At 40.1% G+C, this 27,947-nt stretch overlaps 5 protein-coding genes and 1 long non-coding RNA gene across 16 annotated transcripts; 3 read left to right on the top strand and 3 right to left on the bottom strand.

Moving 5' to 3' along the window:
* Positions 1-4: 4 nt before the first annotated feature.
* On the top strand, positions 5-2,199 carry LOC116417249. The gene is made up of 2 exons (XR_004227546.1): positions 5-206; positions 291-2,199. It is a non-coding gene; the product is annotated as an uncharacterized LOC116417249 (long non-coding RNA).
* LOC100115695 (cGMP-dependent 3',5'-cyclic phosphodiesterase) lies at positions 930-12,572 on the bottom strand. Of its 2 annotated transcripts, none has more exons than XM_031929501.2 (13): positions 12,016-12,572; positions 10,899-11,578; positions 9,725-9,841; positions 6,795-7,045; positions 5,742-5,851; positions 5,142-5,281; positions 4,837-5,023; positions 4,389-4,570; positions 3,931-4,115; positions 3,577-3,841; positions 3,193-3,480; positions 2,963-3,108; positions 930-2,883 (listed from the first exon to the last, which is right to left on the bottom strand). In XM_031929501.2, exons 2-13 carry the CDS (start codon positions 11,025-11,027, stop codon positions 2,625-2,627), a joined length of 2,259 nt encoding a protein of 752 aa, XP_031785361.1. In that variant the 5' UTR covers positions 11,028-11,578; positions 12,016-12,572; the 3' UTR covers positions 930-2,624. The 2 variants fall into 2 exon arrangements, with proteins under 2 accessions (XP_031785361.1, XP_031785360.1); XM_031929500.2 differs by having other exon boundaries at positions 3,931-4,118; positions 12,016-12,138.
* Positions 11,982-17,013, top strand: LOC100115652 (serine/arginine-rich splicing factor 7). 9 transcript variants are annotated; one of them, XR_004344873.1, is made up of 7 exons: positions 11,982-11,996; positions 12,069-13,935; positions 14,175-14,334; positions 14,430-14,821; positions 15,212-15,710; positions 16,201-16,417; positions 16,511-17,013. XR_004344873.1 is itself a non-coding variant. In XM_032599233.1 (6 exons), the coding sequence occupies exons 3-4, from the start codon at positions 14,430-14,432 to the stop codon at positions 15,222-15,224; spliced, it is 405 nt and encodes a 134-aa protein (XP_032455124.1). In that variant the 5' UTR covers positions 13,697-13,935; positions 14,175-14,334; the 3' UTR covers positions 15,225-15,710; positions 16,201-16,417; positions 16,516-17,013. The 9 variants fall into 9 exon arrangements, 8 of the variants coding, with proteins under 8 accessions (XP_031785363.1, XP_032455124.1, XP_032455123.1 ...); XM_032599233.1 differs by lacking the exon at positions 11,982-11,996 and having other exon boundaries at positions 13,697-13,935; positions 16,516-17,013; XM_032599232.1 differs by lacking the exon at positions 11,982-11,996 and having other exon boundaries at positions 13,697-13,935.
* Positions 17,014-17,117: 104 nt separating this feature from the next.
* LOC100115196 (fibroblast growth factor receptor substrate 2) lies at positions 17,118-21,791 on the bottom strand. 2 transcript variants are annotated; one of them, XM_008214968.4, is made up of 4 exons: positions 21,161-21,791; positions 20,748-21,069; positions 20,225-20,628; positions 17,118-20,128 (listed from the first exon to the last, which is right to left on the bottom strand). In XM_008214968.4, exons 1-4 carry the CDS (start codon positions 21,187-21,189, stop codon positions 19,219-19,221), a joined length of 1,665 nt encoding a protein of 554 aa, XP_008213190.1. In that variant the 5' UTR covers positions 21,190-21,791; the 3' UTR covers positions 17,118-19,218. The 2 variants fall into 2 exon arrangements, with proteins under 2 accessions (XP_008213190.1, XP_031785362.1); XM_031929502.2 differs by having other exon boundaries at positions 21,148-21,559.
* On the top strand, positions 21,771-25,511 carry LOC100679426 (ribosome biogenesis protein BOP1 homolog). The gene is made up of 8 exons (XM_031929499.2): positions 21,771-22,293; positions 22,535-23,320; positions 23,419-24,097; positions 24,183-24,392; positions 24,466-24,755; positions 24,832-24,931; positions 25,003-25,198; positions 25,285-25,511. The coding sequence occupies exons 1-8, from the start codon at positions 22,189-22,191 to the stop codon at positions 25,436-25,438; spliced, it is 2,520 nt and encodes an 839-aa protein (XP_031785359.1). The 5' UTR covers positions 21,771-22,188; the 3' UTR covers positions 25,439-25,511.
* On the bottom strand, positions 25,512-27,898 carry LOC100679389 (tRNA (adenine(37)-N6)-methyltransferase). Its single transcript, XM_008214967.4, has 3 exons — positions 27,604-27,898; positions 27,094-27,450; positions 25,512-27,013 (listed from the first exon to the last, which is right to left on the bottom strand). Exons 1-3 carry the CDS (start codon positions 27,693-27,695, stop codon positions 25,717-25,719), a joined length of 1,746 nt encoding a protein of 581 aa, XP_008213189.1. The 5' UTR covers positions 27,696-27,898; the 3' UTR covers positions 25,512-25,716.
* Positions 27,899-27,947: the final 49 nt, after the last annotated feature.

The raw sequence follows: 27,947 nt of genomic DNA, 5'->3' as shown, positions 1-27,947 counted from the left end.
TTGCAGCGCACTCTCCGCTGACCGCTCCCCTCTTCATCAGCAACACCAATATAGCAATGTATATATAGGTAATATTATACCGCATGGCGAGATCGAGAGATGAAAATATTATAATTCATTATAAAAAAAATAAGTAGTGTATACACATCATTATATGATCGCAATAGTTACTATGGAACCGTTACGTAATCGATAATGTTTTGTGGGTAAGAATTGTGACAGTAAATTTAAAAATTACTAAAAAAATTTATTTTCTTTTTTTATTGATTATAAAATCTAATTAATTATAGGGTATAGATTATCGACTATCATTATTATGCACGAGATTCAACAACTAAAAAATAACCACCAGGTTTGCTTTAATAAAATCGATTTTTTTATTATGTTTAGAGTACAGTAATTTTGATAATTTTTTTATCAATATTGACGATTCTTTATTTTATGTATATATGTATAATATGTATATTTTTTCAACTCATCTTTGATACAAAAAATTTTTCATTTCGAGTTATACTTAAATGAAGCATTACATTTTTAATTTAAATATTCTTTGTATAAATCACATTTTCTATTTACATTGTTAGCTTAAATTGTATTCCGAGTTACTTGCAGTGTTATTTTTACATTCTCCTATACAATCAATCGAAAACTCGTGTTTCTGCACATTGTTTATCATTAATTTCTGTATACCTGATAGCTTTTCACATGTTAATATGATAATAATTGATTAATTTCTAAAACAAATTTAATGTTAACTGCAAATCAACTATATATAAAACTAAATTATTTTATAATCTAACAATCAACAAATCTTACTATGTATAATTATGTATATAAGAATTTTTTCTTTATGAAAATTCTGTAGATAAAAGTGCTTTAGTAGGCTTTAATTCTATATAGAAATGGATGGATTTAATATAAAATAAAAATTTCAAAAATGTAGTTTTTATTGCCAATGAATTACTGGTGTCAGCTCTCCAACAATAGATGTACAACACTGTTTTGATACTTTGACTAGATGTACTGCTTGATTTTTTTATTGTAGTTTGTTATTCGATAATAATAAAAACAATTTTTACTGACAATATTACAACATGCTAAAAATGCGTCAAAAACGCAACTCTTTAGGGTTTTCTTTTAAAGATAGATTTATAAAATATCATCTACAGTTTTTCAATTTGAACAAGAATTCGATGCCAACTACACACCTAAAGCTTTTTTTTTCTTAGTCTTTCAGTCGAGATATTATTGTGACATTTCTGAATCAAATATTTTAACCATTCTATGATAACGGTTTACGCAACAACGATTGTATCAACGATACAGATTAACAACTATAATTGCCTCAATCTTTAGCTAAAAACTCTAAAACTTTTAAGACAAATACAACTAACGTTTGTTTTCTTAGTTGGTCATTTTTCGTTTTCTTTTGTCTAGACACTAGTTATGTAGTTGTATGTACAAAGTCTTTGATTATCGAAAGAAATATTACAAATCTGACAGATTAAGATTACTTTCATTTTGCAGAACCATAAAGATATTCATCGCAATGCATAATTTTTAATTCAACAATTCCATGCTGTTGCGTAAAAAATTGAGCATGTCAAAAATAGGTGCGCATATTTATAAAGGGGGAATGTTCCTAGGCACAGATTCTCTAAATTAAACGCTTTATCCATAAAGTGAATTGTGCAGTTTTAAATGAATATTGGCAATCTGCAATTTACAAGGAATTAAGCTCTTTAGAGGCACGGCACATTGTTTCTTTTATATTTCCTGCAGTCTCTATGGCTATTTTATTCCACTGTTTTAATCAGGTACAAATAATAAAAACCATTAATATGCTTTTTTTCTTTTAATTATTGTACGATACGTGGCATTGCGAAATTGAAGCGATATATTTTTATGGCTAAGTGGCTTTAAAGTTTAAAGAGGAACATTAAAATTTACTTAATTTGGCTTTGGAATACTGACATGTGTAATATCCATCGCCACAAGAATCCCAACTAATCCCTTAGCGGTAAGATTTTTTTACTTTCAAAATTAGTCATAATCCATATGCAAATTATTAAAATTCTCTGACTCGATAATTGTCTGCAATTTTCTTTCACAACAATCATCATAAGATATGCTTTCTTTGAGAACGCCAGCATCCTCTAATTTTTCCTACGAAATTCTAGTTTCATCAAACACATACATTTCAAGTTTCCGGAAAGTGAAAGAAGGTGATTCGGGCGTTTAAACGAAGACTTTCAACGTCATCAATGATTTAATATTGCCATTGCACGCTTTATATAGTTTAGAGAATAGGATTTGAGTATATTTGATGAGGTAAAAAGTCTTCATTTATTACAATAATTACTCAGTCCTAAAACAATTTTGCACAGAGCAATAAAGAACATACACAAAACCCTGTGACGAAGCTCATACACAATTATTCATTCATGCCTTTGAATAAAAGTTTGTTATAATAATAATAATAGTAGTAATAATAATAATAATAATAATAATAATAATAATAATAATAATAATAATAATGATAATAATGATAATAATAATAATAATAAACCCTACATCAACGATAATAAAATGCGAAATTCAATTGCTTTTGCTCTAATGATTCTTTAAACACCGAAAGTTGAACTTTCTAAATCGAAATCTATCTTACTACTAGGGGGGGTCCGACTCACTAATATTTCGTCAGAGTTATTAAATTGCAAAAGTACTTCCTCTTCCAGGTGGGCGTTCAATAAAATATCCATTCCAGTCATCCCCTTTTCGCTGTATTTTTGAAATACTCCTGTGGCTATTCGCCAGATTTCTCGATTCCTTTCAATTATATGTACAATTGGTTGCATCGACGGAAACAACGTTGCTAAATTCCTAAAATTATACAAAGGGTAATTAAGATTATATTATTCCAAATAAACTTTCATCATCAGTATTGCGATTGAATACTAACGTAAATAATGGTAAAACAAGATTCGTTATAAACTGCACTTGGAGATCTGGTATTGACGCTCTTTCCCTGTCCATCATTTCAATGGGCGCTGTTCCCATGCTTTTTTCTAAATCACCCTGGGAGAAGAATTCGTCGTAGATTTGTTCCTAAAAAATTATTTCGATTCAGTATTTGTTGCTTATACATTTATCAATAAATTATATATAAATTATGGTTTCAGGAGTAATTACCGCTGTCTGTTTCGAAACTCTCCAGTTTTTCGTTTGATCATTAAGATCGCAGCATGTCATGAACATGGCATGCAATATTTTCTGATGCTTTGGATTATTTTTATCGTATCCTTGTTTCGTGACATCTCGCTGTTCTTCAACGCTTCTGAAATGAGACGCCAGATCCGTCGCAAGGATATTATTTCTTAGTAGATCAAGAGCTTCGCTATATTCTTCGCTACTGAGATTCTCAAAAATATTGCAACCCTCGGTATTCAAAATACACATGGATTGAGCCAGATGGTGTCTCTAAAATTTGTTCAAGTCATAAATGTCATGAAATAACCATTTGAAAAACTATGAAAAAAAAAAAACAAGTTTTGAATCAAGGATGTAGGAACGTACTTCCATGACGGATCCCTCAGAACTGTAAAGACTGGCTAATATAGTTCCACATTTAGTTTGGAACGAGTTATTGGTTCCCCTGTGATCTATGTCATGACATAAACACGACACGAGGAAGACCAAAGCTTGCAGCGAGGTCATATATCCATCTCGCACCAAATTCAGGTTTTTCATTAGCAAGTAGGCAAAGTGAGCAACTGAGAATGCATGCATCCAATTGTGATAGGGAGCATCCCGATAGCCCTTCTTCACATACAGTATGAACCTACACACAAGTATTAGAGTTATGCGTCAGACGAGCTGCGAAGAATTTACACGAAAGCGGGAAAATATACAAAATTTTGTGCACTTTACCTAGCTAATACAGTTTTCCTTATTTTCCACCGTCGAATAAAGTTTAGGTCGGCAAACATTTTTAAAACATAGCACGGCATGTGCCTATAGGGTACGGTACGCGGACAAAAATGGAAAGTATCAAAATCCTTTATATTGTGATCGTCTCCACAATTTAATAGAGCTTGAACGTCTTCCTCTTCGACCTGGAAATTCAACGCGAATTAAGTAGGTGGCTTGAAGAAGCAAAATAAATGTAAGAAGTATATTCGTTACCTGCTACATATATTTAATTTCCGTTAAGCATAAAAATATATTGTAGTATTAAAATTTTGAAGCATAAAAGTGTATCTTAAATTAAGCATATTTTAATTGAGTCCCTTAAATTTGAATTGCTACATACTAAAACTACAAAATATTTTAAGGTAACTCGAATGCGGACGAATCACGCGCAAGCGGGATTGAATAAATAGAATTACCTGCATGTGGTACATCATCAGCTCATTGCTAAGTTTACTCCTCGCTTGAGCATCCTGAATCTTTTTGTAAACAATACTATGCATTATGGAGATACCACAATAAATACTGAACGCCATTGCCACCTCTTCGTCGAACACGTCGAAATACAGTCCATTTATTTTATTGCACAGTTGAGCCACACCTAAAAAAAGTGAAAAAGAGAGCTTGATATCTTTCGCATTCTTGAATTCTTATATGATTTCATACATGTATATATTTATTAATTGAAGAAAAATCTCGCCCGATATCTTATATATTTACAAACTGTGAACGAACAATATTTACGCGCGAGCTATAAAAACGATAAAAATTGTGGAAGTACAAACAAATGTTTGCACGCGATAATCCCGATTTAATGTTTGAAGTTGGATAATATAATATGTAGTATAGAGCAGCGTATAAACTTACCAATAATTCCATTCTCGTCTCGAATGGGGAAGCACAGAATGTTTCTCGTTTTGAACCCGGTCACTTCGTCTATTCCCCGATAAAACAACGGGTGCTCGTAGGCATTTCTAATGTTGAGCAACTTTCCTGTCGTTGCGACATGTCCTGCTATTCCCTGTCCAAGAGAAATTCGCATCTCCTGGGCGGACTGGAAATAAGAAAGCGAGCGCGAGGTTAGCAACAACAATACATAAGTTTTCGAGCAATATATTTGACAATTGTGCAGGAGGGGGGGGGGGGAGGACAGATTAGATAAGATATCTTACTTCCTCGGTCGGAAGTCCGTCGAAAACCTTGGCCACGAGTTCTTGCTGCTCGGATTCCAGCAGAAAGAGCGAGCATCGCTCGGCTTTCGTCAGTTTCCTGGCCTCCGTCATTATTTCGCGCAGCAGGTCGGTCAGGTCTCCTGTGAAAGATGGAGCAAAAGTTATTACATATTTTCCCGATTCCGGCAACGATGGCTTTTCCGCATTACGAGAAAGCTCCGTCATCGAGTGCGCGAGAATATAATGAGGCGAAGAAAAAAAAAGCGGCAAAGAGGCGCGCAGAAAACAGTCGCGCGTATTACACGCATGCGTATGTATACCTAATATACGCGTGTGGGTCTGTGCGCGCCGCGCGTACGTGTGCATAGGAAACGTTTATCGTTTCCAGCATTCTCGCGGGTTGTTTTACCTCGTTATCGGGCATCATTATCATAATTATCGTTATTACGTAGAGCGCGGCGAGTCAGCAGCAATATCGCATCAATAAAGAAAAAAAAATGAAAAGAAGATAAAGAGGAAAAAAGTGGCTCGGGCGGGCGCGCGTGTATGTGTGGTCGAGAGTGTCAAGAGAGTGTATAACATGTATTAGATTATGCTTACCCAGTCGCGTAAAGAGTTTCTTGGAGACGACCAATAAATCTTGGCACTGGAGCTTGAGCCGCGTTTCCTCCTGGCACCTCAGCGTGCTCAGCAGCAGACTAAGGCAATATCTGTAAAATACAGAGAGTCGAGAAGTTTAGTTTCAACGGCCTCTCGTCAGCGACTGCATTGCAATTATGAATATCGTTACACGCACATATATTCAGCGCAGCGGCGACTGAATCACTCGCATGGCCATATCTATACGCGCATATAATATACACATACGGGCGCAGAGAGCGAGAGAGCAATCGAGTAAAGAGGATACTATATAATGTGTCTCGTGCGCGCGCGAGCGAGCATATAATACGCGTATATGTACAGTCAGCGATTGTCTCGGCGCTCGGGCGCGCATAGATAAGGAGCTGCGGCTCGATCGTAATTGGATATGCATGTAGGTATGCGTATAGAGCGCGCGGGGCGCTGCATAAGCTCTGCACGGGCTGACGCGAGCAGCGTCATCCCATCTCGAAAGTAAACATTAACTCCCCGCCGCCGTCGCTCTGTCGGTCTGCTGGTAGACAAACGACTATAAAACACTCTGTTGCGTTCAAATCGCGATTGTGTAACGTATATCGTTCCATCTCTCTCTCTCTCTCTCTCTCTCTCTCTCTCTCTCTCTCTCTCTCTCTCTCTCTCTCTCTCTCTCTCTCTCTCTCTCTCTCGTTCATTCGGTCGTCCGCTGCGTGTATATTATATATACTAGAGCGTGCGTGCGTCGGTGCACGTACACAACACACACACACATGTATATATATAGAGATCGCCGTTCAAAAGACACACACACGAGTTGGAATAACTGATTAGGCTCTTTTCGCGCGAGAAGACGGATGAATCGTTTCGGAGAAAGACATTGTTTTGCGCAACCTTGCCATTTTCCATTTCACCGCGATAACCAGCATCTTATGCGTATCGCGTTACTCGCCCACTGATCTGCTCTGTGTAAAATGCACAAGTATACTTATTACTTGTATTAAGAAATGGGAAATCAAAAGACGTATATGAGAAACTTGCCTGAAGCATTCCTGGACTATTTTGGTGCAGAGCAGCTCGGCGCTGGCCTCGTCGACGAATCCCACGAGGCAGACGAGCAGAGCGACCTGGCGTTTGATCGGATGCTGCACTGGCACGCAGAGATAGCTCTCAGGTAGCGGCGCCACTGCCTCGCTCAGCTGGGCCACGAGGTCCGGGTCGAGCTCGTTGACGAGCTGCTTGCACGACTCGCCGCTCGTCACGGCCTTCTGTAGGCCTTCGCTCGTCGCGATCTATTATGCCAACACACGAGGACACATTGTATTATAACGTTTCCCGTTTTTTTCCTTTTTTACTTCTTCTTGCATCAGCCTCATCGCCGACGGAGAAGCGCGTGCACTCAACAGTTATATACACGCGCACGTGCGGTTTTCCGGATTTGCGCGCGCTCGATTTCGAAGAAGTGCGCCGTGAAAACAACGTTGAACAAGCTTTGACGCGCGCTGTTGACTTCTCTCGCGTGTATCGTAAAATTTGAAGAGACGTTTCCGAAGAATGTAAAGTATTAAAAAAAAACTCGCTTTTCTCTCGCTCTCTCTCTCTCTCTCTCACACGAAGCTACTCATGACTCATCTTGGAGACACGTTATCGCTATCCGCGAAAATTGAGAAAAGGTTCGAGGAAAAAAAAGTGTCGCGAGAACGCGGATATTACGCATCCGAGAGCTTTTCCCATCGCGAGATCAGTGCGGGGAATTTCTGAGCGCTCATTTACACGTATAAGTACACACACACACACACACACACACACAAACACACATACACACACGATTTTGAGCGTGCGCTGACTCGTGCGCGAAACTCGCGGTGCGTAAAAACCGGGAGAGTATATAAGTATTCGCTGCTGGGTATGCATGAATATACGGTGTCGAGTCGCAAAGCCCTCTGAGAAAAATGATTGTTTGATCGCGGCGGATAAACGAGCCGAGATCGAGGAATCATAATCGGCAATAATTGTTTTGGAGCGATTCTTAGGGGAAAAAAGTAAGACGCAGTCGTTTAATCGCCTACTTTGCGTATTGTGTATACTATATGTTTTATCTTGACAATCTTTTAGTCGCAGATATAATTTATAAGAGCCAAAACAGTAGAGATTAGCGGGTATGGTTCGGTATTGCATCAATTGATACGCGTATTTCGTTTTACGAAGTTTATCCTCTAGAATTTAGAATCGAAGCTTATATGAACAAAGATATTGTACATTCTTAAGAGACTCGAAAAGAGTTTGCATCTTCCCGAAACCTTTGACTTTGCCTCGTATACCATTTCGAGATTTCGATCAAGTTAAATAATGCGTTTCACAGAATCGCAATAATGCAGTCAAAATTTTATCTTCGTCTCCAATCTCAATGCGCGTACGAATAATTCAATAATTATATTAGTATTTCGGAAACCATGAATTGAATGTAACTCGTTTTCATAATTCTGGGCGATGCGAAATTCGAATTGAAAACGCCACGAGAGGAGGTTATTAAATCATTCCAAAAGATTTACAATGCACTACGTTTAAAATTAAAATTACATTTAAATCCAGCATGGCACATTCAAGGAAGTTTATCGATTTTTTTATAATCGATTGTCAAATCTGATTAAGCTGAAGGCTATATCTATGTGTGGAGAAGAGCCATTTCTCGAATTCCAATGCGGCGTATTGTGTGTGTGTGTGTGTGTGTGTGTGTGTGTGTGACTGCGTACGCGCTAAACGTTTTGCATTATATTTCGCAGCTACGTACGATGAATATTGATCGATCGCGAAAGCAATGACAATTACGCTTTTTTTTTATTCAACTATGGAACTCGGGCGTCTGCGCGCGTTATATATACAGACACATACCAAAGCGACGACGAGTCTACTTGGCTCTCTTGATCCAAATGTTTAATATTCAAGTTCGTGCGCCCGGGCTTTTTTCTCTCGTCCGTGATTCAGATAGAATATATACATATAGTTGTGTATACACGCTGCACAGAAAGATGATTGGCGCCGATTTTTATGCCCGCGCGCGTACTCTTTTTTTTATTATTGCGCTCGCGATAAAACAGCAGCAGCAGCAGCAGTGCTGCTTATGAAATATGTTAATTTTCCCCGCAACCCTGAACCTGTTAAATTGACGTTTCGGTCGTACGGCATAGTAGGTAGGCATACGTAATAGTTATACATATAGCGCGCGGGCGCTCGTCAACTCTCCCGGCGCAATTGCGCGCACGCGTTATTTTGTTGGCACACCGCGGCGGCGCAACGCGTGCGAGCCATTAAAAAGCTCGCTCTAGAATTGTCATTCCGAGCGTGAATTTCGTATCCCGAATCTTTATTAGCTTATTAGCGCGCCGCTGCTGTCTCTCTTCGTTTACTTTCGCGCGCGGCGACGCGCGCAAATTTAATCCGCAATCCAGTACATTCTTTCGCGCGCGCGCGCGCGCACGAGCTCGTATAAACACACTATAATAACTGCGAGAGTGTGGGTGCGCCTCGTTAAAAGGCTTTGTATTTTTAATCAGATATAACCGGCGCGACTTCTCTCAGATTTAATGGAATTTTTGCCTCATCTTCCGCTTCGTTTTTTTCCATAGACAGTTTAAGAGAGAGAGAAAGAGTGTGTACATATGCGAGTACACGAGACTTTTATTACCGTACGCGCGCACTGTCTCCGTACTGTCACGCTTTGTTTTTCACTGCGACGCGCTCGCGTGCGCGCGCGCGCGCGAGAGAGAGAGAGAGAGAGAGAGAGAGAGAGAGAGAGAGAGAGAGCGTAGGTAGGCGTGCTTATATACGCTGTTAAGTGCACTGCTGCTGCCGCTCGTTGTTGGCCGGAACAATTGCCGCTTCTCGAATTGAGGCGGATTGTATTTTATGTGGCTAATGCAAATGAGGATATATAACGAGCGGGGCTGCTTGGTCGACGACGTGCGACTTACCGGAAACCTCAATTCTTGCTCGAGAATTTTCTCGCCTACGACGTGAACGACCAGTTCCTGGCTCTCCTTTCTAACTGGCGACAGGAAGGATATTTTCGTGCTCGTCGCATCCTGAAACTGAAACAGAGCTATTAGGAAAACACATGCGAGAGAGATGGTAACGTGCCTTTATTTTCGAGAAGTAAACAAATAATCGAGACTCTGCTCTCGGCGGAGATAAAAGGAAAAAAAGAAGAGGAAGAGAGAGAGAGAGAGAGAGAGAGAGAGAGAGAGAGAGAAGAGAAGAAGCAGGAAAACACAGACAGCGCAGTCGGTCTCTCTCTCTCTCTCTCTCTCTCTCTCTCTCTCTCTCTCTCTCTCTCTCTCTCTCTCTCAGATAGCCGAGCGTGCGCGCGTATTATTTCGGAGAGCTCGCGGGGAAAACGAAAACTGATAAAAGCGGACACTTTTCAGAGAGCCGCGCGGAGCTCGTCGTCGCGGAAAATCCCACGAGTCTGAAAGTTTTTTCTCTCTTTCTTTGCCCCTCTCCGTCGGAGCGCGCGCTCTCTGTTGATGTCGCTCTCCCTTGCGCGCACCGTGCGCCCGAGAGCTCTCGGTACATTACATAACTCCTCGTAAGCAAAACCCATATTTGCACATCTGTGCAATTGCAAGCCCGCGCGAGTTTTACGACACGAGGCGCGAGAGCGCGAACGTGCGGGCGTATCATATAGGTATATAGGCGGATAGACGTATACTCATAAGTATACGCGCCCGCGATCTCGGAGAGCATCAACATCGCAGCAGAGAAAACGGAGAAAGAGAACGCGCCCGCGCGCGGCGCTCCCGGAGAGAGAGAGAGAGAGAGAGAGAGAGAGAGAGAGAGAGAGAGAGAGAGAGAGAGAGGGATAAGTATATAATATATAGTTATATTAGCTCGCGAGTGCGTGCAACAGAGCATCGGCTCTTGGCCGCGCGCGATCAAAGACGAAAGCACTGCGCAAAGCGAGAGGGACAGAGCGAGCGAGCGGAAAAAAGCCAGCGCACTATAAGCTGCAGCCGAGAGCGCGCGCGAGTTGATAAAACAAATAGACCGAGCGAGTGCGTGAGCAAACAAATATGCAGTGAAAACAAAAAAAGAGGAATAAATGAAAGAAGGAAAAACAACAAAGCATCTGTGGAAAACACAACTCACGTAGCGGTTGAGTTTCTGCTGAACGGAAGTGCAGGGCAGATCGGCGAGCTCCTGCAGCAGGGGCAGTGCGCTCTCGGACTCGGCTGTGGCGCCTTGCTGCTGCTGCTGATGCTCGGACCTCGAACTCATCGTCGAGTCGATGCTGCTGCTGCTCTGCTCTGCTCTGCTCTGCTCTGCTCTGCTCTGCTCTGCTCTGCTCTGCTCTGTTCTGCTATGCTCGGCTCTCTACGCTCCTTTTCTCGACGCTGAGCTGGCTGCTCCCTTTCTCGGGCAAGCTCTTCTCGTCCGCACGGCAGTGCACTGTCAAAATAACGCCTCGGCGACACTCATGACTACTCCGCGCTGCTCTCTCCTGAATATTTCAGTGGGACACTCCGGTTTCTGTTTTGACGTCATATGTGTGTGTGTGTGTGTGTGTGTGTGTGTGTGTGTGCGTGTGTGTGTCCTCGCTCTTTCTCTATGTCTTGATCTCCCTCCCTCCGCTGCTGCTGCTGCTGCTGCTGCCGTGAGCCCTCCCTCCGTTGCCCGCCCGTTCACTCGCCGTCGCCGTCGCCGTCGTCGTCGTCGCTTCCTCGCTTCCTCGCTTCGTTCTCCACGAACTTGCGCGAGGGATGAGAGATGAAGAGGCTCCAACCTGTACAAGTACTCGTTGTCGGCTGTGCTCTCTCCTTCTGGGACTGCTGCAGTTAAGAAACAATCGTCAGCAGACAGACAGACAGACGGGCTCGCACGCACGCGCACACTCGAGAACCGATGCAGCAGGCGCACATCAGAAAAGAGGCTGGCACGCGCCGGAGCCAAACTATTTAGATTGTTTCGCTGCGTGCGCGGAATGAGCAATATGTATATATATCCGCCGGACGACTGGGCGAGCGGCGCGAGTGAGACTGCACGGATTACATATTGCTGGCAAGAGCCTGCCGCCGCCGCCGCCGCCGCTGCGCCGCCACCACCACCACTCCTCCACCGTCGCCGTCGCCGCTCAGCCGCTCTGCTGCCTGGCGCGAGAGAGCTGCGGCTGCTCCGAACTGAACTCGTTGACACGCACTCCAAGCCCCCAACACAAACGTGCGCGCGCGCGCACACACACACACATATGTATTATACTATACTATACCTATATACTGGCTGACTGCTCGCCCTGCTCTTACTCTATACTTGACTCGACAGCGCTGCTGCTGCTGCTGCTGCTGCTGCTGTTGCTGCTGCTGGGGCCGGCGGCGGCAGAAAGTGCGCGTGGCGTGCGTGAGTTGTGAATGAGCACACACGCAGAGAGCGAGAGAGAGAGAGAGAGAGAGAGAACTGAACTGTCGCGGACCTCTACGCACACTCTGGCTGCGGAGCGACGGAGAAAGAGCACGTTCGCGTTCCTCCACTCGTAACTCAGCTGCTCTCTGGCGCACTGGAAAACTACTCGGACGTGTGGCGCGTGGTGCCCACTGCTGGCTGTGCGCACACAGACGCACACGCCCGCGTTCGGTCAAATTCTTTAAAATCCTCCGCTTTTGCGCTTATTTCGGAGCCCCCACTTGCTTCTCGCGTCGCACTGCTGTACAGCAATGCGCAGCCCACGGACTTCCGTTCGCCTTCCGCTCACGAAAATTGCGAAGAGACGGCGACGCACGACAACGGGCGACGATGACGCGTGTGCGCGCGGAGCGAGAGAGCGAAAGACTTGCGCGTATGTACGCTCTCGCTCTTAGCTCTAACTCGGCTCGTCCGGCGTTATTTAAATTGCTTATTTCTCGATTTAATGCGCGCGTGCTCGTGCACTCTGCAGCTCGCGCGAGCCTGGCCCTGAGCGAGCACATAACCGTGCGCGCTTTCTCGGCTCTCTGTACATGCATTATAACATGCGAGCTATACCTATGTAGGTATTTACATATACACACATGTGTGCGCTCACGTTTACACCACGTTTTTCTCCCTCTCTTGTGCTCGGTGACTCCCGCGGGCTCTCGCATCGACGGCGTCACGCTCACGTGCGAAATACTTGTGTGTCTTGTGCGCGGCGCGCGCGAGAGAGTTGCGAGAGTTGCGACGCGTCGAAGAGGGACACGGAACGCGCGATTCGATATGCGATAGCGCGCGGCGTCGTCTGCCTCCTCCTCCTCCTCCTCTCCCCGCTCTCCCGTACGGGTTATTGCAACTCCAATATGCGTCTAGATATTTATGCGCCAGCTCGCTCCGTCTATGTATTTTCCCCTCTCCTCTCTGCCGCTGTTTTGCGCTGCTGAGGTTATTATACGCCGCGACAACTCTCGCGCAGGAGAGGAAGGGCCAGCAAGTGCTCCATGTAATACGTTTATATGTATGAGCCAGTACACTGATAAGCCATCGTCAAGAGCCAGCTCTGAAACGCGTAAATAGTCGTTGTACCTGGCGACGGTGCCGCCGCGCACGCCGACGCCCCGAGATAACAATGATCGTATACGCAGCTCGGCAGCTGTCTCCCGCCGTGTGCGGGATCTTAAACAAAACCTCGAAATTGCAGTGTGCTATATAGGTTCAATGTACAGCAGCGAAAGCGCGGATAACAACAACGTATATTGTCCGCGCGCGGACAAATTCCCTCCCCGCCCGTCCTCCTGCCCCCTCTCGCTTACCGGTCCGTCAATCTCCGCCAGCAGCAGCTGCTTTGATCATCGTTTTCGTTCATCGTCGTCAACTCGTCATCGTCTCATTCTCCCCCTGCCCCACCCTGCCCCCCTCTCGCGAACGCTCGCACCGCAACTCGCAAGATGTCGCTTCGAGCAGTACTAGCCGCCGCCGCTTCATCTCCGACAGCTCTCTCTGTCTCTCTCTCTAGTCTCTCTCTCTATGGCCGAGCCATTTTATCGATTTTTCGCAACGAGGCAATTTGACGACTGCCGCTGTACTTGTGCGCCGTGCGTGGCGTCTGGACGAGGAAGCAGAAGCCGGAGATCACACACCGCGGATGCCGACACCGAGGGAAACGCTGTTACTCTGAAAACCACTACGCGACCGGCCGTAAGCATTCGTCCTGAAACGTGGTGCTTCTGCCGTTATGAATAAGGTGAGTGCGCTATGTTTTTCCTTGTGTTTTTCCATGAAAGCCGACCGCACGAGAGTCTCTGACTCTCTGCGCCCTGCGGGCAGTCGCATCGTAGCCATTCGTTATCGCGGCGCCAGTCTCTACTTGTTTGTCCCCGCGCACGACGACTACTTACCGCGATTACAGTAAAACCGGAAAAACTCGGCCGCGATTACAAGTGTACTGCACCGCTGTAACTGACCAGCAGCCGCGTCCTCTAGCCTCGGCGTCTTGCGTGTGTTATTCGATTCAGCAGCAGCAACAGCAGCAGCAGCACCAGCACCAGCAGTATCAGCAGCAATGGCTGCGCGCTCATCGAGACCTTGAGAGATTTCCAGCAGCGCAAAACAATTCGTCGTCAATACCGAGTAAACAAGCAATGTAACGATGATGATTATCTAGTTCAAGCGCAAGCTGCCACGTGCCAAATTTTTCTTTAACCGAAACTAACGTAAGCATCTACTTTCTCTTCGCAGATGTCCCGCTATCCATCAGACTGCAAGGTCTACGTCGGTGACCTGGGCAACAGCGCGACGAAACAGGAGTTGGAAGATGCATTCTCGCATTACGGACCGTTGAAGAACGTCTGGGTGGCCAGGAACCCGCCAGGCTTTGCCTTCGTTGAATTCGAGGACGCCCGAGATGCCGAAGACGCGGTCAAGGCCTTGGACGGCCGGACAGTCTGCGGACGCAGGGCCCGCGTCGAGCTTTCCAACGGAGAGCGTTCAAGGGACAGGGGCGGCGCGAGGCGTGGTGGCGCCGGTAGCAACCGGCCATTCCATCCGGAGCACAGATGTTACGACTGCGGCGAGCGCGGTCATTACGCTCGGGACTGCTCCAGACAACGAGGCGGAGCACGGAGGCGCAGGTCCGTCGTCCACTCTACTCCTTTTTTCACTACTGTGTGTCATACATACATGCATATACGTATATGAGTAGTACTTTCAAGATGATCGATTATTTTTTTCTCTTTTTTTTCTTCTCATTGAAATTCTGTTTCTTGAAACTAGACAAATATTGAAGCTGGTAGTTTCAAGGTTTTGGCTTGGATTTGGATGTTCTATTGTAACCATTGTGAAACCTTGAAACTATTCAAGTTAGTAAGAGTAACTTGGTTGTGTTGTGCAATGTGAAAAAAAGGCCTTTGAGAGAAAAGGCGAGTAAATGTGTGTTGAGAGAAAGAGAGAAAAATATTAACAGATGCACTGGATAAAGTATCAGAGAACGTCGTCCATGTAATATCGCCCATTATTTGTAGGAGGTGCGGCTGAAGCAGCATTCGCATGTGACTATGCGATGTCGCACAGAGAGAAACTCGCGAGATTCGACTTGGGTTCACTTTGTGATGCACTCTGCGTAGTTACAGCGTGTAGAGCACCTACCTACTTTGGGTTTACTTCTGCACTACGAGACACTGAACAGAGAATACGCAAACGAAAGAGAGCTAAAGATCGAACGAGACTCAGACTCAGCGAGAATATGCGGGAGAGAGCGAAAGAGAGCGAAAGAGGCACTTCGGTTCTTCTAACGACGGCACTTCGCTGCGCTACGACTCTGTCCGCACTCCGCCGCTTCTTCGGGTCTTGGTTCAGCTCAATGTTTTGATCTGATATCTGCAAACGTCGTCGTAGACACGCATAGCGAACATCTGCTCCTTTAGCCTACACTCTCTTCGTCGACACCTCCGAATATCGCGCGATTTTGACAATCTGCTCTGCTACCCCTCCACCCACGCGTACTCACGCAGCCTCTAATAGGTATAAACAAACAAAAAACAAAATGAAAAAGAACTACGAATTCATACTTGAGACTAGTTGGGGGAATAATATAGATTTATATAAATATTATTGAAGCAACAAACTCTACTAATAGGTAAATTCACTCATTGGTAAGCCATGTGCATTATCGTTTGTTCTCTAAGTTGCAAGTTTGTTTGACAATTTTACAGTGACATTATATCTTTATGTCACCATAACGTTTATTGATTTTTGATAACTTTTGGATGATTTCATTAAATTCTGGATAAGTGTATAACAATTGATTTTACATTCAGTTTGCTAGTATTCAGGAACTAGAGGAAAATTTTGAAAATTTAATGGATATAACTGTCTGTCATTTGACCAATTTTACAGAAATTTTTGAACGCGAATTCAAAATTGAATGATCAAGTAGCGATTATTTATTAAATGAACTTGAAAAAGGCAAATTTTTCAAAACATTGTTTTAATAATGTCGTTTATTCATCAGGTCTTTGTCCAGATCGCGCTCAAGATCTCGTTCACGCTCAAGGCAGCGTACCAAGCGCAGCTACTCGCGCTCGTCGTCCCGTAGCCGATCTCGCAGCAGAAGCAGGAACGGACGTCCAGCCAAATCTTTGAGCAAATCACGATCACCATCGAAAAGCCGCACTCCACGCAGATCGAAATCTGGAACTCCTCATTCAAGATCCTAAATTTTCCAAAAGGTATGTATAATACCTTTTTTTATATGATTCACTTTTTTAAAACTTGTGAGCATTATTTATCAATCCACATGTATGCTTTACTGTTTGTTTTAGATTAGAGGTTGAAGGATCAAACGCTTTTTACTCGTGATGAAAATGGTACCTACATTAAATCTTGAAAAACACAACAATTGCAAACAACGTTATCAGTATAATAATTTCAATTTCTTTAAAGTCCTTAGAATTTTTAGATAAGGATGATCATTTAGACAACTTTGTGATTGCGATAATGTAACGATTCAATAAGATGGATAATAAAATTTTCTTACTAAAAATTAGATTTGACGAATATTATGAATACAAATTATGTAGCACGATCTCAGCAACGGCGTGGTGGAAGTTTAATTAGAAGTTTAATTGTATTTAAACTTCAATATGTAGGTTAAAAAACTTATCGCCATAGATTCAGAACCGACATACTTGCTACTTGAAAAATTCAAGTGTTTCTTATGGCTGACTAAGCCTATTCAATTTTTATAGTTAATTTCAACATTTGTACACCAGGGATTATAAAAACATAGAATAAATAATAAAACTTTAATTTCATTCAAACTTTATTTTTGTATTATCTGTCATTTCCTTTACTATTATTCTCATCAATAATAGTGTTATAGGTGCACTAAACTTGATATCTTTTTAATATAATAATGATACAACAAAATTTTTGTTTTAACATTCCAACATTGTTTATACATAATAGTCTTAGATGCTTGCGTCATTCAAAATGAGGCACAAACATTCCATATTACATTTTTCTTTGGTTTCCTATATAAATATACAATCATCATTATTATAAAACAATTTGAAACAATGCGTTTCCTGCATATACTAAAATATACAACATGGCCTGTCTGCGCGTACATTATGCGTTTAGGTCGTTTCAAGTAATTGGCGAAAGTTTTTAAAACTAAATCATACCTTGCGCGATGCAAATCGTTTTCGAATTACAACTTGTACCGTTATACGCCTTTAATCTCGATGCGTTATTGAAAGACACCTTTGCCATCTTCACTATTTATAGAAAAATAAAATTATCACTTTCCTCCATACGCCCATGATATTTCTCTTAAATCTACGATAAATTTGCATTAACCAACTTGTTTAGTAATAGTAAATTTCGATCTTCTAAATGGTATGGACAAAATATTTAGTCAAGTTTTTTTATTGTGCCTGATAAAAAGTATGCTGTCACCGAATGGCTTCTGCCTATGGACATATACTAATTACTAATTTACTGTAATTACATTGGCTTTACTGCAGTTTACTGAACAAAAACTTTCAAAAAATTTCAGAAAATCATCTGCTTAAATTTTTTAAATAGCTTTTTGTACCTTGCAACGATGTATGTGTAAAGTAATACTGCCACGGACTTGACATGTCTTTGCAATTTTTCTTTTTCTTAACATTTACTATACGCATTTGACACTCTAACTCTTGACGTTTATAATTTCTTTTATAGGATTTAACAGTACTATACCTAACAAATCATTTCGATGTATCTATTCCGCATTATAAATGCAAATGTTATTAATATGATGTCCACAAAAGAAATCAAGCTTATTATTTGCAACGAGGAAAGTATATCCATCATTTTATAAAAACAAAACAAATCTGTAAATGCTAAGAAACAACAATGTTTCTAAATGCTTATTGAAAAGTTCATAAGATATTGCACTATAAGTCATTTACGAAATATTAATCTTTCAGTAACAGATGATCAATACAAGACGTTTTCTTGGCACAATACAAAGCTATTTTATCTTTACGCAAATCCTCCTATCATTCGAAAAACCCTTCAATTTTCTATTAAAAAAAATTAACTGTTCACTTCATCTTTAAAAGAAACTGTACTCTATACAATAGCACTACAATGTACTACAGCTAATCTAGTTTCTTTGGCTACTGCGCGCAATGCCTGTTTTGAGCGCGTCACATATTAAAAAATGTTTTTTTTTCAGCGTATACAATTCATAGGCATCTACTTTGACACAAAATTCGTTTATTTTTATAAGTGTATGTTTTTCTTAATACTAGAGTATTCGCCTTCTATTATCACATACATTGTACACAACATGCGCGTTACTTCTTTTTTTCGTCTTATAAAAGGATTTACCTACAACTAGTTTAATTCTCTAAAAACTTTCCATTAACTCTTTCAAGTTTTTTCACTTCTTTTAACAGGTCTTTGGACAGGTTGATAGTATAAACGACGACTTTTTCATTGTTGAAAGTGATGGATTATTGTTTTGTAATTATTGTTTTTTTTTTAACTAATGTAGCAATTCATGAATCTTGTAGTTTTCTGCTTATAATTATTATTATATATCTTGATCTCTCTCTCCTTCTTCCAATATAATTAATATTTAGTATTAATTCCTCATATTCATTAGTTCTTGAGTGAAAATATTTAGCATTTATAATAGGAAATAAAGTAAAACAAGAATAATCAAATTTTTACTTTTTGCTAATGCATATGACTTAATTAATGATTAATCTTTAGTATGTTACAAGTAAAATTCCCATGCTCTTGCTCTTCTGTAAGAAGTCACAATCAATTTTTTATGTATTATATTGAACTTGAACTGTTATCTCATAATTAAAATTTCAAATCTGTTTCAATTTATTTAATAATAAAAGTCTATTAAGAGGCCGTTAAAATGAGGCAGCAGTTAAGACTCTTTAGGCTTTATATAGTACAAAAAATTTGAAATGGCATCTTTTTAAAAAAATATCAAGTAAACAATCAAATGATGCAGTAGAAATCACTCACTCATAGAAGAGTTGTGCCTTGTTGAAGGTGGAAGAATAAATTCACTTATTGTGGAATTATGGCGGGTTTTTCTTGAGCCTTCATCGATATCATTGACCAGACTCGAATTGACGGAATGAGAGAGAGCAGTGGTTTTGTTGAAATCTATAGTTACATAGCCGATTTGTTGAGGTTTGAGCGGCGAATCTGGAGGCGACGCAGGTGTTGCTGGTTGAGTTGTACCTATTGATTCTGCAGATGAAGTCGTAGTCGTCGTCGGTGTTATCGTAGTTGTTGTTGTTGTAGTCGTAACATTTGTCGTCGAGGTTATTGTACCGCCAATATTTGGTGCAGCTTCTTTCTTGTCTAAATCTAAAACTGCATAACTCACTCCTCGGATTACAGTACTGCTGCTGCTACTGATACGGTGAGGTGGTGGCGTGTGCAATTGAAGAGGTAATTTATCCGCAATGAAAGTAGCAGAAAAACGCTTCTTTAGGCCTTCTATTTCGCTAGCTTCGAGATTAGCGTAACAATGCCTCGAGCCATCTTCCGAATCAGATTGATGCGGTAAGATTGAGAGGGCAGGTGGACGAGTCTTGACAATGTTAGCTAAAGGTTCGATTTTTTCTTGACCCGGATTAATGTTCATGTAAGCCCGAGCAATCCCATTGCTAGACTCTAAAGTATCAGCTGCCTCTTCGCGCAAAGGTGTAGAAGAGTCGCATGTGCTATGCGAGGGAGAAAGTGGACTAGCATCACTAGCAAGGTCAATGTTCATGTAAGACGCAGTCGACGCTTGTGGAGGCATTATTGCACGATTATGGCTTGATGATAAAGCTTCAGTACCAACTACATGACCAGATACTTGTTCAAAAGACAGAAAGCCACTGCTTGATGTTGAACTACTGACTGTGTGTGATCTACAAAATCACAAAATGAATTTTATTTCATTTAAGCAAATCTGCTGTGATGCTCAGCAATGAGTTTTTTTATTAAAAAAAAGTAAAAATTTATACCTTTGCATTGGTCTTCTTGCTAAACTCTTATTGTTATTGTGTTCCATATCTGCAGCCATAGTTGATTGTAGAACTTCCTCATTAACATACAGTGAGGATAGATGGACATGCGACGTAATAGGTGGAGGTGGTGGCAATGCTGATGGAAGTGTAGGAGGTGGTGAAGGAGAGCCCATTGTTCCTTGAGGAGACATTGGACCACTACTACTTCCAATGCTGCTCAACCTTCCATTTCTGTTTTGTTGAGATGATCTAGATGCATTGCGATTCGAATTTCCAACTGTTGTTGGATCCAGATAGTTGGGTTCTGATGGTATTGTCACTCGACTAGTTACAATAGGCCCAGAATGCGTGCCAATGGACATGTCTCTTGAAATTGTGTCATCGCCATTAGTACAAACTTGCTGTAACATAAAAAAAAATGACAATCTCTTTTAACGTATAAAGAATCAATAGCAGTTTCAAGTTAAAGTTAGTCACAAGATGTACTTGTATATTACATAATCACAAGCAATACAAGTACCTGAATATTGGTTTGAACAAGATTAAAGAGCTGGCCTGCTCTACGACACTTGAAGGCATATATTCCTGCACCTGTAGAACAGCGCCTGCCTGACTCGAAACTAAATATTTCAGCATCATAGCCATAACGACGCAAACAGCGTAAAGGCCATTTGACTGGTGTCTTGCCTCTTTGGTATAAAATAATGTCAGTATCCGTGACCTTTAATCTGCCAGGTGTGATCAAATTTCCCAAATTATCAACATTCATCACTTGAAAGACATTGAGATGCAGATCATTGATATCTGTGTGACTGTTAACACAACCCATTCTCCAAACAATACTGCAAGACAGTTTCATAAAAATTATTGACATGATGCAAAGAATTACAGCTAGAATACACAATTACATGTTATTTTACAATTTCGACTTGCCTGTTACTTGCAGATGCGACCAAACGCATCACAGACGCATCTTGTTGTTTTCCGTCGAGTCACCGTAAATTGGCTCGCTGTGATGGTTTCTCTCGAAATCAATTTCGTTATCATATCGCACCGTAATACTTATAATAATCTAGACACGCAATCAAGGTTGCATCCAAGTTTTCGTTGTTCAAACTGATTTGGCCTTAGCCTATGAAAGAAAATACATTAGGCCAATTGCACCACGCAGATTGAGCTCGTTGTTCCATTTCACGGTTAAAATCTTGTGCGTGAGCTTCTTTGTGCTTTTTGCTCTACCTCTATATATTTCACTTGATTCTGTTCGTAATGTTCGTCTTCCTCCTCTCTCTCTCTCTCTCTCTCTCTCTCTCTTTCTCTCTCTCTCTCTCTCTCTCTCTCTCTCTCTCTCTCTCTCTCTCTCTTGAAACTTGCTGCGAGTGCCTTTTCGGAGGCTGTGACTCTGCTGTGAATTACAAGTATAGTGGTATTTGTTTGAAAAAAAAACGAGCTGATGAGGGGGAAATAATATAATCGGGGATTTGCAATTCGTCAGTCTTTTCTTATTTGAAGTTGTGCGCATATATATGTTGCTTTTGCGCCACTCGTTATAATAAAACAATATAACTCGACCTTCTCGACCCTCGCATTCTATGAAGTTGGCTGTGTTATGCACCGTAACAACTGCGAATATACGAGGCGGGGGTGTCAAAGTGTAATTTAATTCTTTAATAACTAGGTAGTCTTTTTTCCTAAAATATATAGATTATTTTTAATCATTTGAGACTTCCCGATCAAAAAATAAAAATTAAGTAAGTAGATCAAATTGAGATTTAAACTTCAAAGTGGCGCTGTCGTCGACAACAAAAGTGAACTTGTTCAACGCAGGCGCACTGCACCCGCGCATCGTGCACTTGCGGCGTATAAACGCATGTTTTTTCTAACCTCTAAGATTCGTTTTCGTGATCTCCATGTGCGTTTTATAAAGTTTCACTATAGTTGTGTCAATAGTTGTGTCAACTATGAAGACTCACAAAAAAGCGTTAAAAAGAAAACAAATTCTACAGAACGATGTTAAAGTTACCAAAAATGAAGAAGATGATCGTGAAGAGCCTGAAGAGACCGAGGTAACTATTTAATAACTGCTCTTCAATACATTGTGTGTGTTTTATTTTGTTTATATTTATTTATTTATTTATTTATTTTTCTACTTATATTATAAAGAATTGACTAAGCCTCATTAACGAAATTACGACGAAATAGTCATAAACATATTATAAAACATGTTTAAAACATATTTTCAAATAAAAGTAAAATTAATTTAAACCAAAACGTTAACTAAATAATATAATCTTATCCAAATCATAGGATTCAGGAACTGAAGATTTGTTAATTGGAGAAATTAATGGAGATGGAGATACTACAGATGAAGATGTTGATGAAGAAGATTCTAAAGTTGAATCGGATGAAGAAAATGACAAACCAATATTTGATTCTGATGAGGAAGTAAGTGAAGAAGATGATGATGATGATGAGGAGGAGGAGGAATACAATGATGATGATGAGGTAGAAGATGATAGTCAAGAAGAAGAAGTGTCCGCTGATGAGCACGCATCAGAAGAAGATAGTTTATTGGAATTTGAAGCATATTCTAATGAGGATGCTGAAGAGCAAGTCAAAGAAACAAAAGTTGAAATTAAACCAGAAAAAACACAACATAAAGCAGAAGAAGTTGCAAATACTAATTCCCAATCAAATTCCTTAAAGACTCAAAAAAGGCACTCTAATAAATCAACAAATCGAAATTTTTCTATTTTAAAAACGAAAACAAATGTGAATAGCACAGTTTCAAATGAGTATGACAGTGACACCTCTGATGAGGAAGATATTCGTAATACTGTTGGTAATATTCCTATGAAGTGGTACAATGATGCAGATCACTTGGGTTACGATTGGGAAGGAAAAAAAATTCTCAAGCCAGCAAAAGGAGACCAGTTGGATGATTTTCTAAAGCGAATGGAAGATCCAGATTTCTGGAGGACAATAAAAGATTATCAAACTGGACAAGATGTTGTCTTGAGCGAAGCTGATATTGAACTTATTACTAGGATTCAAAAGCAACGAATACCGGATGCTAATTTTGAAGAATATGCTGTAAGTATAAGTAGCTATAACTCTTTGTATTTAGGTTTAAAAAACATTTTCACAACTTGTATAATAATTATTATTAATATTCTTCAAAACTTTTGTAGCCTTGGGTAGAATGGTTTACATCTGAAGTAGAAAAAATGCCTCTTCGTAAATTCCCTGAGCACAAACGCTCATTCCTTCCATCAAAAACAGAAGCCAAAAAAGTTTCTAAACTTGTTCATGCTTTAAAAATGGGTTGGATAAAATCGACGGCAGAAATGCGGAAAGAAAGAGAGGAGAAAACCAGGGAACCTCAATTCTACATGCTTTGGCAAACAGATGATCAAGCTGAAGAAATGAGAAGGATTCATAAGCATATTCCAGCACCAAAAAGATTTCTACCTGGGCATGCGGAGAGCTACAATCCACCTCCTGAATATCTGTTTGACAAGAGAGAAATCAAACAATGGAACAAACTCAAATCGACACCTTGGAAAAGGAAATTACATTTTATTCCTGAAAAATATGAATCACTTAGGCAAGTTCCTGCATATCCTAAATATATTAAGGAAAGATTCCAAAGGTGTCTAGACCTTTATCTGTGCCCAAGAGCAATAAAAATGAAGTTGACTATAGAACCAGAATCTCTAGTGCCACAATTGCCAAGTCCTAAAGATTTACAGCCATTCCCAACAATCCAGTCAATGATCTACAAGGGGCACACAGATATGGTCAGAAGTATGGCCATAGAATCAACAGGTCAATTCTTTGCTAGTGGAGGAGACGACACAACATTAAGGAGTAAGCTCTAATAATTTTTCTAATATTTAATCATACACAGTAATTATTTAATGTAAAATAATATAATCTTCTGTTTGAATTTTAGTATGGGAAATCGCTACCAGCAGATGTGTGAAAGTCGTGAATTGCGGCGGTGTTGTAAGAAGTGTTGCATGGTGTCCCAATCCAAATCTTCCATTGATTGCTGTAGCAGCTGATCAAAAAGTGCTGTTGATCAACCCTGGTGTTGGCGATCACTTGATCACAAATAAAGCAGATAAACTTTTAGAAATTATTCCACAAAGTGACGCTATTGGTAATTAAATTTAATCTAGTTTTCTATTCACACTTCAATGTTAAAAGTTCGCGATTTAAAAAATTAATTTCAGTACCTGAAAGAGTGAAAGCAGCTGTACAGTGGGAACAGCAAACAGAAGTTGATAATCCAGATAATTGGAAGCAGGGAATCCGAGTTGTTATAAATCATTTCAAGACTGTTAAACAGGTAACTTGGCATGGAAAAGGTGACTATTTTGCTACAGTCATGCCAGATGGTCAGAATAGAGCTGTTTTAATTCATCAACTATCAAAAAGAAGATCACACATACCAATTGGTAGACCTAAAGGACAAGTGCAGTGTGCATTGTTTCATCCAATCAGGCCATTCTTGTTTGTAGCAGTGAGTTGTATTAATAATATTACAAATATCCGCGTATAATTGATTTTTTTTTAATATGCAATTTTGTTATTTTTAGACTCAAAGAAATGTAAGGATTTATGATTTAACAAAACAAGAAATGGTCAAAAAATTGTTTACAAATTCACAGTGGATATCTACAATGGCAATACATCCTGGTAGGTGAAATATTTTGTAACAAAATGTAAATACAGGACTCTCTAATCTTGCTCTTCTTAAACATTTTTAGGAGGAGACAATCTCCTTGTAGGAACATATGATAAAAAATTGTTATGGTTTGATTTGGATTTAAGTACAAAACCTTACCAGACTCTGCGTCTTCATGGTACTGGTATTCGCGGCGTTGCATATCATAAGCGATATCCATTATTTGCATCGGGAGCTGACGATCGAGGCCTGATTGTTTGTCACGGAATGGTTTATAGGTACGTTCAGAGTCGCATATATTTAGCACGAATTTGAAAAAAAATTTATTAATGTTTTTCTAATATATGATTTTTACGTTTTCCAGTGATTTGTTGCAAAATCCTTTGATTGTTCCTCTTAAAAGATTGTGCAATCATGAAGCTTTTAACGATTTTGGAATTTTAGACATAATGTTCCATCCAATCCAACCATGGATATTTTCAGCAGGAGCTGATGCAACTATAAGAATGTACACTTAAATGTACATTCAACTGTAATTATACATAGGTTTATTATGAAGTCGGAAATAAATAATTTTTACAATACGAAAAATACCGTTTGAAGCATGTTCTTTAATCCTATGTAAAAGGATTTATCTTAAAATAATTTTCTCAAGAAATCCATTGCAAATTATAAACTTAACATGATAGGAACTTGTGTAAAAAATTCATTTATATGTGCGAAAATTTCTTAACAGAGTATACAATTATAAATCACATCCATTATAAAATTACTTTAAAAATTATTGGTCATGGTTTTAAATAGAAGGGGGAGAATGCCCTGTACATTGCCATTCTGGTTGCCCACATTCACAGCAGATACGGCCTGCATGCCGAATTTGAAACACTGTAACTATTTTTCTGTCATCATCAAATCTACAAGTAATGTGAAGATCGTGAATTAAAAATGTGTAAAATTGATTTCCATATCGTCGTCTTAAATAAACAGATCTTGGATCTTCTTTTAAAATATTCTCCACCGCACGACGTTTCTCATCAGCTTTATCTTTTAAAATTTCATGAAGTTGTAATAAAGAACGTTCATTAAAAACCACGGATAATATTGATGTTTTTGGCCTTGATATCCAATCAGGCACCCTAACTCCTCCTGCACTGTTATCATTTGTATGTCTATCAATTGTTTGAGGATAAGGATTTGTATTATCATTACTAGCAGTACTACTAGCTAAACCAAATGATGTGTTATATGTTTGTGGCAAATCAAATCCTTCTTCGCCATCTGGTGCTTCCCTGACACCCATTCTCACAGGTGAAGAAGACGAAGATGAATCATCAAGCCTCAAGTTTAATGCTCGTCTACTAATTAAATCTAGATCTGTTCCACAAACTGCATTCGGACCATCTGCCCCATCTAGCAGCCTTGAATTTCCTAGATTGTGATCATCGTTATCAAAAGCCTCCTGTGAGACTGTTGCATCAAACCCAGTTCGATTTAGATTTGGTCTAACATTTTGACTCTGAACTTGTACAGCTTGCAAACTTGGATTTTCTTGAAATTCTTCAGCTTGCAATCTCAATGCAAGTTCTTCGTCACGAGATATATCTATTGGAGAAGAAGAAGAAGAAGACACGTGTACAAGTGTTTGATTATCTATGAGACTATCTGTGTAATTAATAATTCTCTGGTTTGGTAAATGCGAAATGTCATTGGGGTAGACAGATGTTGCTTCATCTAAATCATTTGGATTCCAGTCATCCATATTGTTGGTAGGGAAAGTTTCTACTGTTTCACTTTCAGTCATATCTTCTTTTGAATGAACAGCATGCAGCACTTTATCGATATGGAGTGGATTGTCATAATGTGGAATATATGGTTTTATATCTAAAACTGGAGTTTGGTCTACCATATCAACACCTTCAAAATAAATTGAATAATCTTCAATTTTGAGGATTTTGACTAAACTTAATCCAATGGGGCATGGTCGATGAGGTGACCTTGTTGAAAAAACTCCTGTCCTTAAACCATTAAGTCTAGGAGGAGCTACCTTTGCTCGAACATGTGCCAATTCATTTTTATGAAAGTGGAACAATATCCTATAAATATATATAAAAAAAAAAGATTGTAATGCATAATCAAGGCACCCAAAAATCAGTTATATACTTTTAAACCATACCACATATGAGAAAATTCCTCCAATCCTTGCAGAGCATGTTCTGGGTTGGTGAAAACAGTTTTATTGAGTGTTATTCTACCTGGAGCTTTTCCACAAATTACAGCTTGCCTTGGGGTTCCTCTTTTGCTTGGAAACCATGTAGAAATAGTACCAATAGGTCTACAAGTTAAAGAGCAATCGTCAATACTTTGACTGGTTGACGGTTCATGGTCTCGTAAAGAACTGTTTGGCTGCACTACTTGAGATGATGCAGATTCTTCGGGGAAAGAAGCAAGACCACTAGTGCACAAACCCAAAAGTCTTTTAATACTGCTCACGTCTCGTTCATGAACATAACGAAGACTCTTTATCTGTTGCCTATAAATAATGATTAATATATTCAATGACTTGTGTTTAAAAGAATAGGGTAAAAATTTGCAGGTTAATACGCTCAAGAAACCGCAATCATGTTCTGAATAAATACATGATTATTACTTATATCAGCATAGCAGGTTATCGGTGAAAAAGTACCTTAAGTTGCTTATTTCCTTTCTCGCCGTTATTAGTTGTTCCAACAAATATTTTGAATTTGAATCCACGTTCTGACAATTGTTCTCCATCATACATTAAAGAGAATCATTAATAGTATATTTCTAAATAGACCGAATAAAACTGCAAAACACAGGCTTGCAGCATCAGTAATAGTGCAATGTTCAATACACATCTATACTTGACACCTGATTTATCATCTTTCTCTGTTAAAATCTGTGATGGCTCCAAATTACGAATTCAAAGATCTGACACTGTTGCCGTATATGTATATATACATACATATATACCTATATATATTGCCTATACATCCGAGAAAAGCCTGA

Source organism: Nasonia vitripennis, chromosome 4, assembly GCF_009193385.2.
Source record: "Nasonia vitripennis strain AsymCx chromosome 4, Nvit_psr_1.1, whole genome shotgun sequence".
In the NCBI taxonomy this organism is placed as follows: Eukaryota; Metazoa; Arthropoda; class Insecta; order Hymenoptera; family Pteromalidae; genus Nasonia; species Nasonia vitripennis.
The sequence above is the reverse complement of the archived record's forward strand: the minus strand, read 5'-3'. Positions and strand labels throughout refer to the sequence as shown.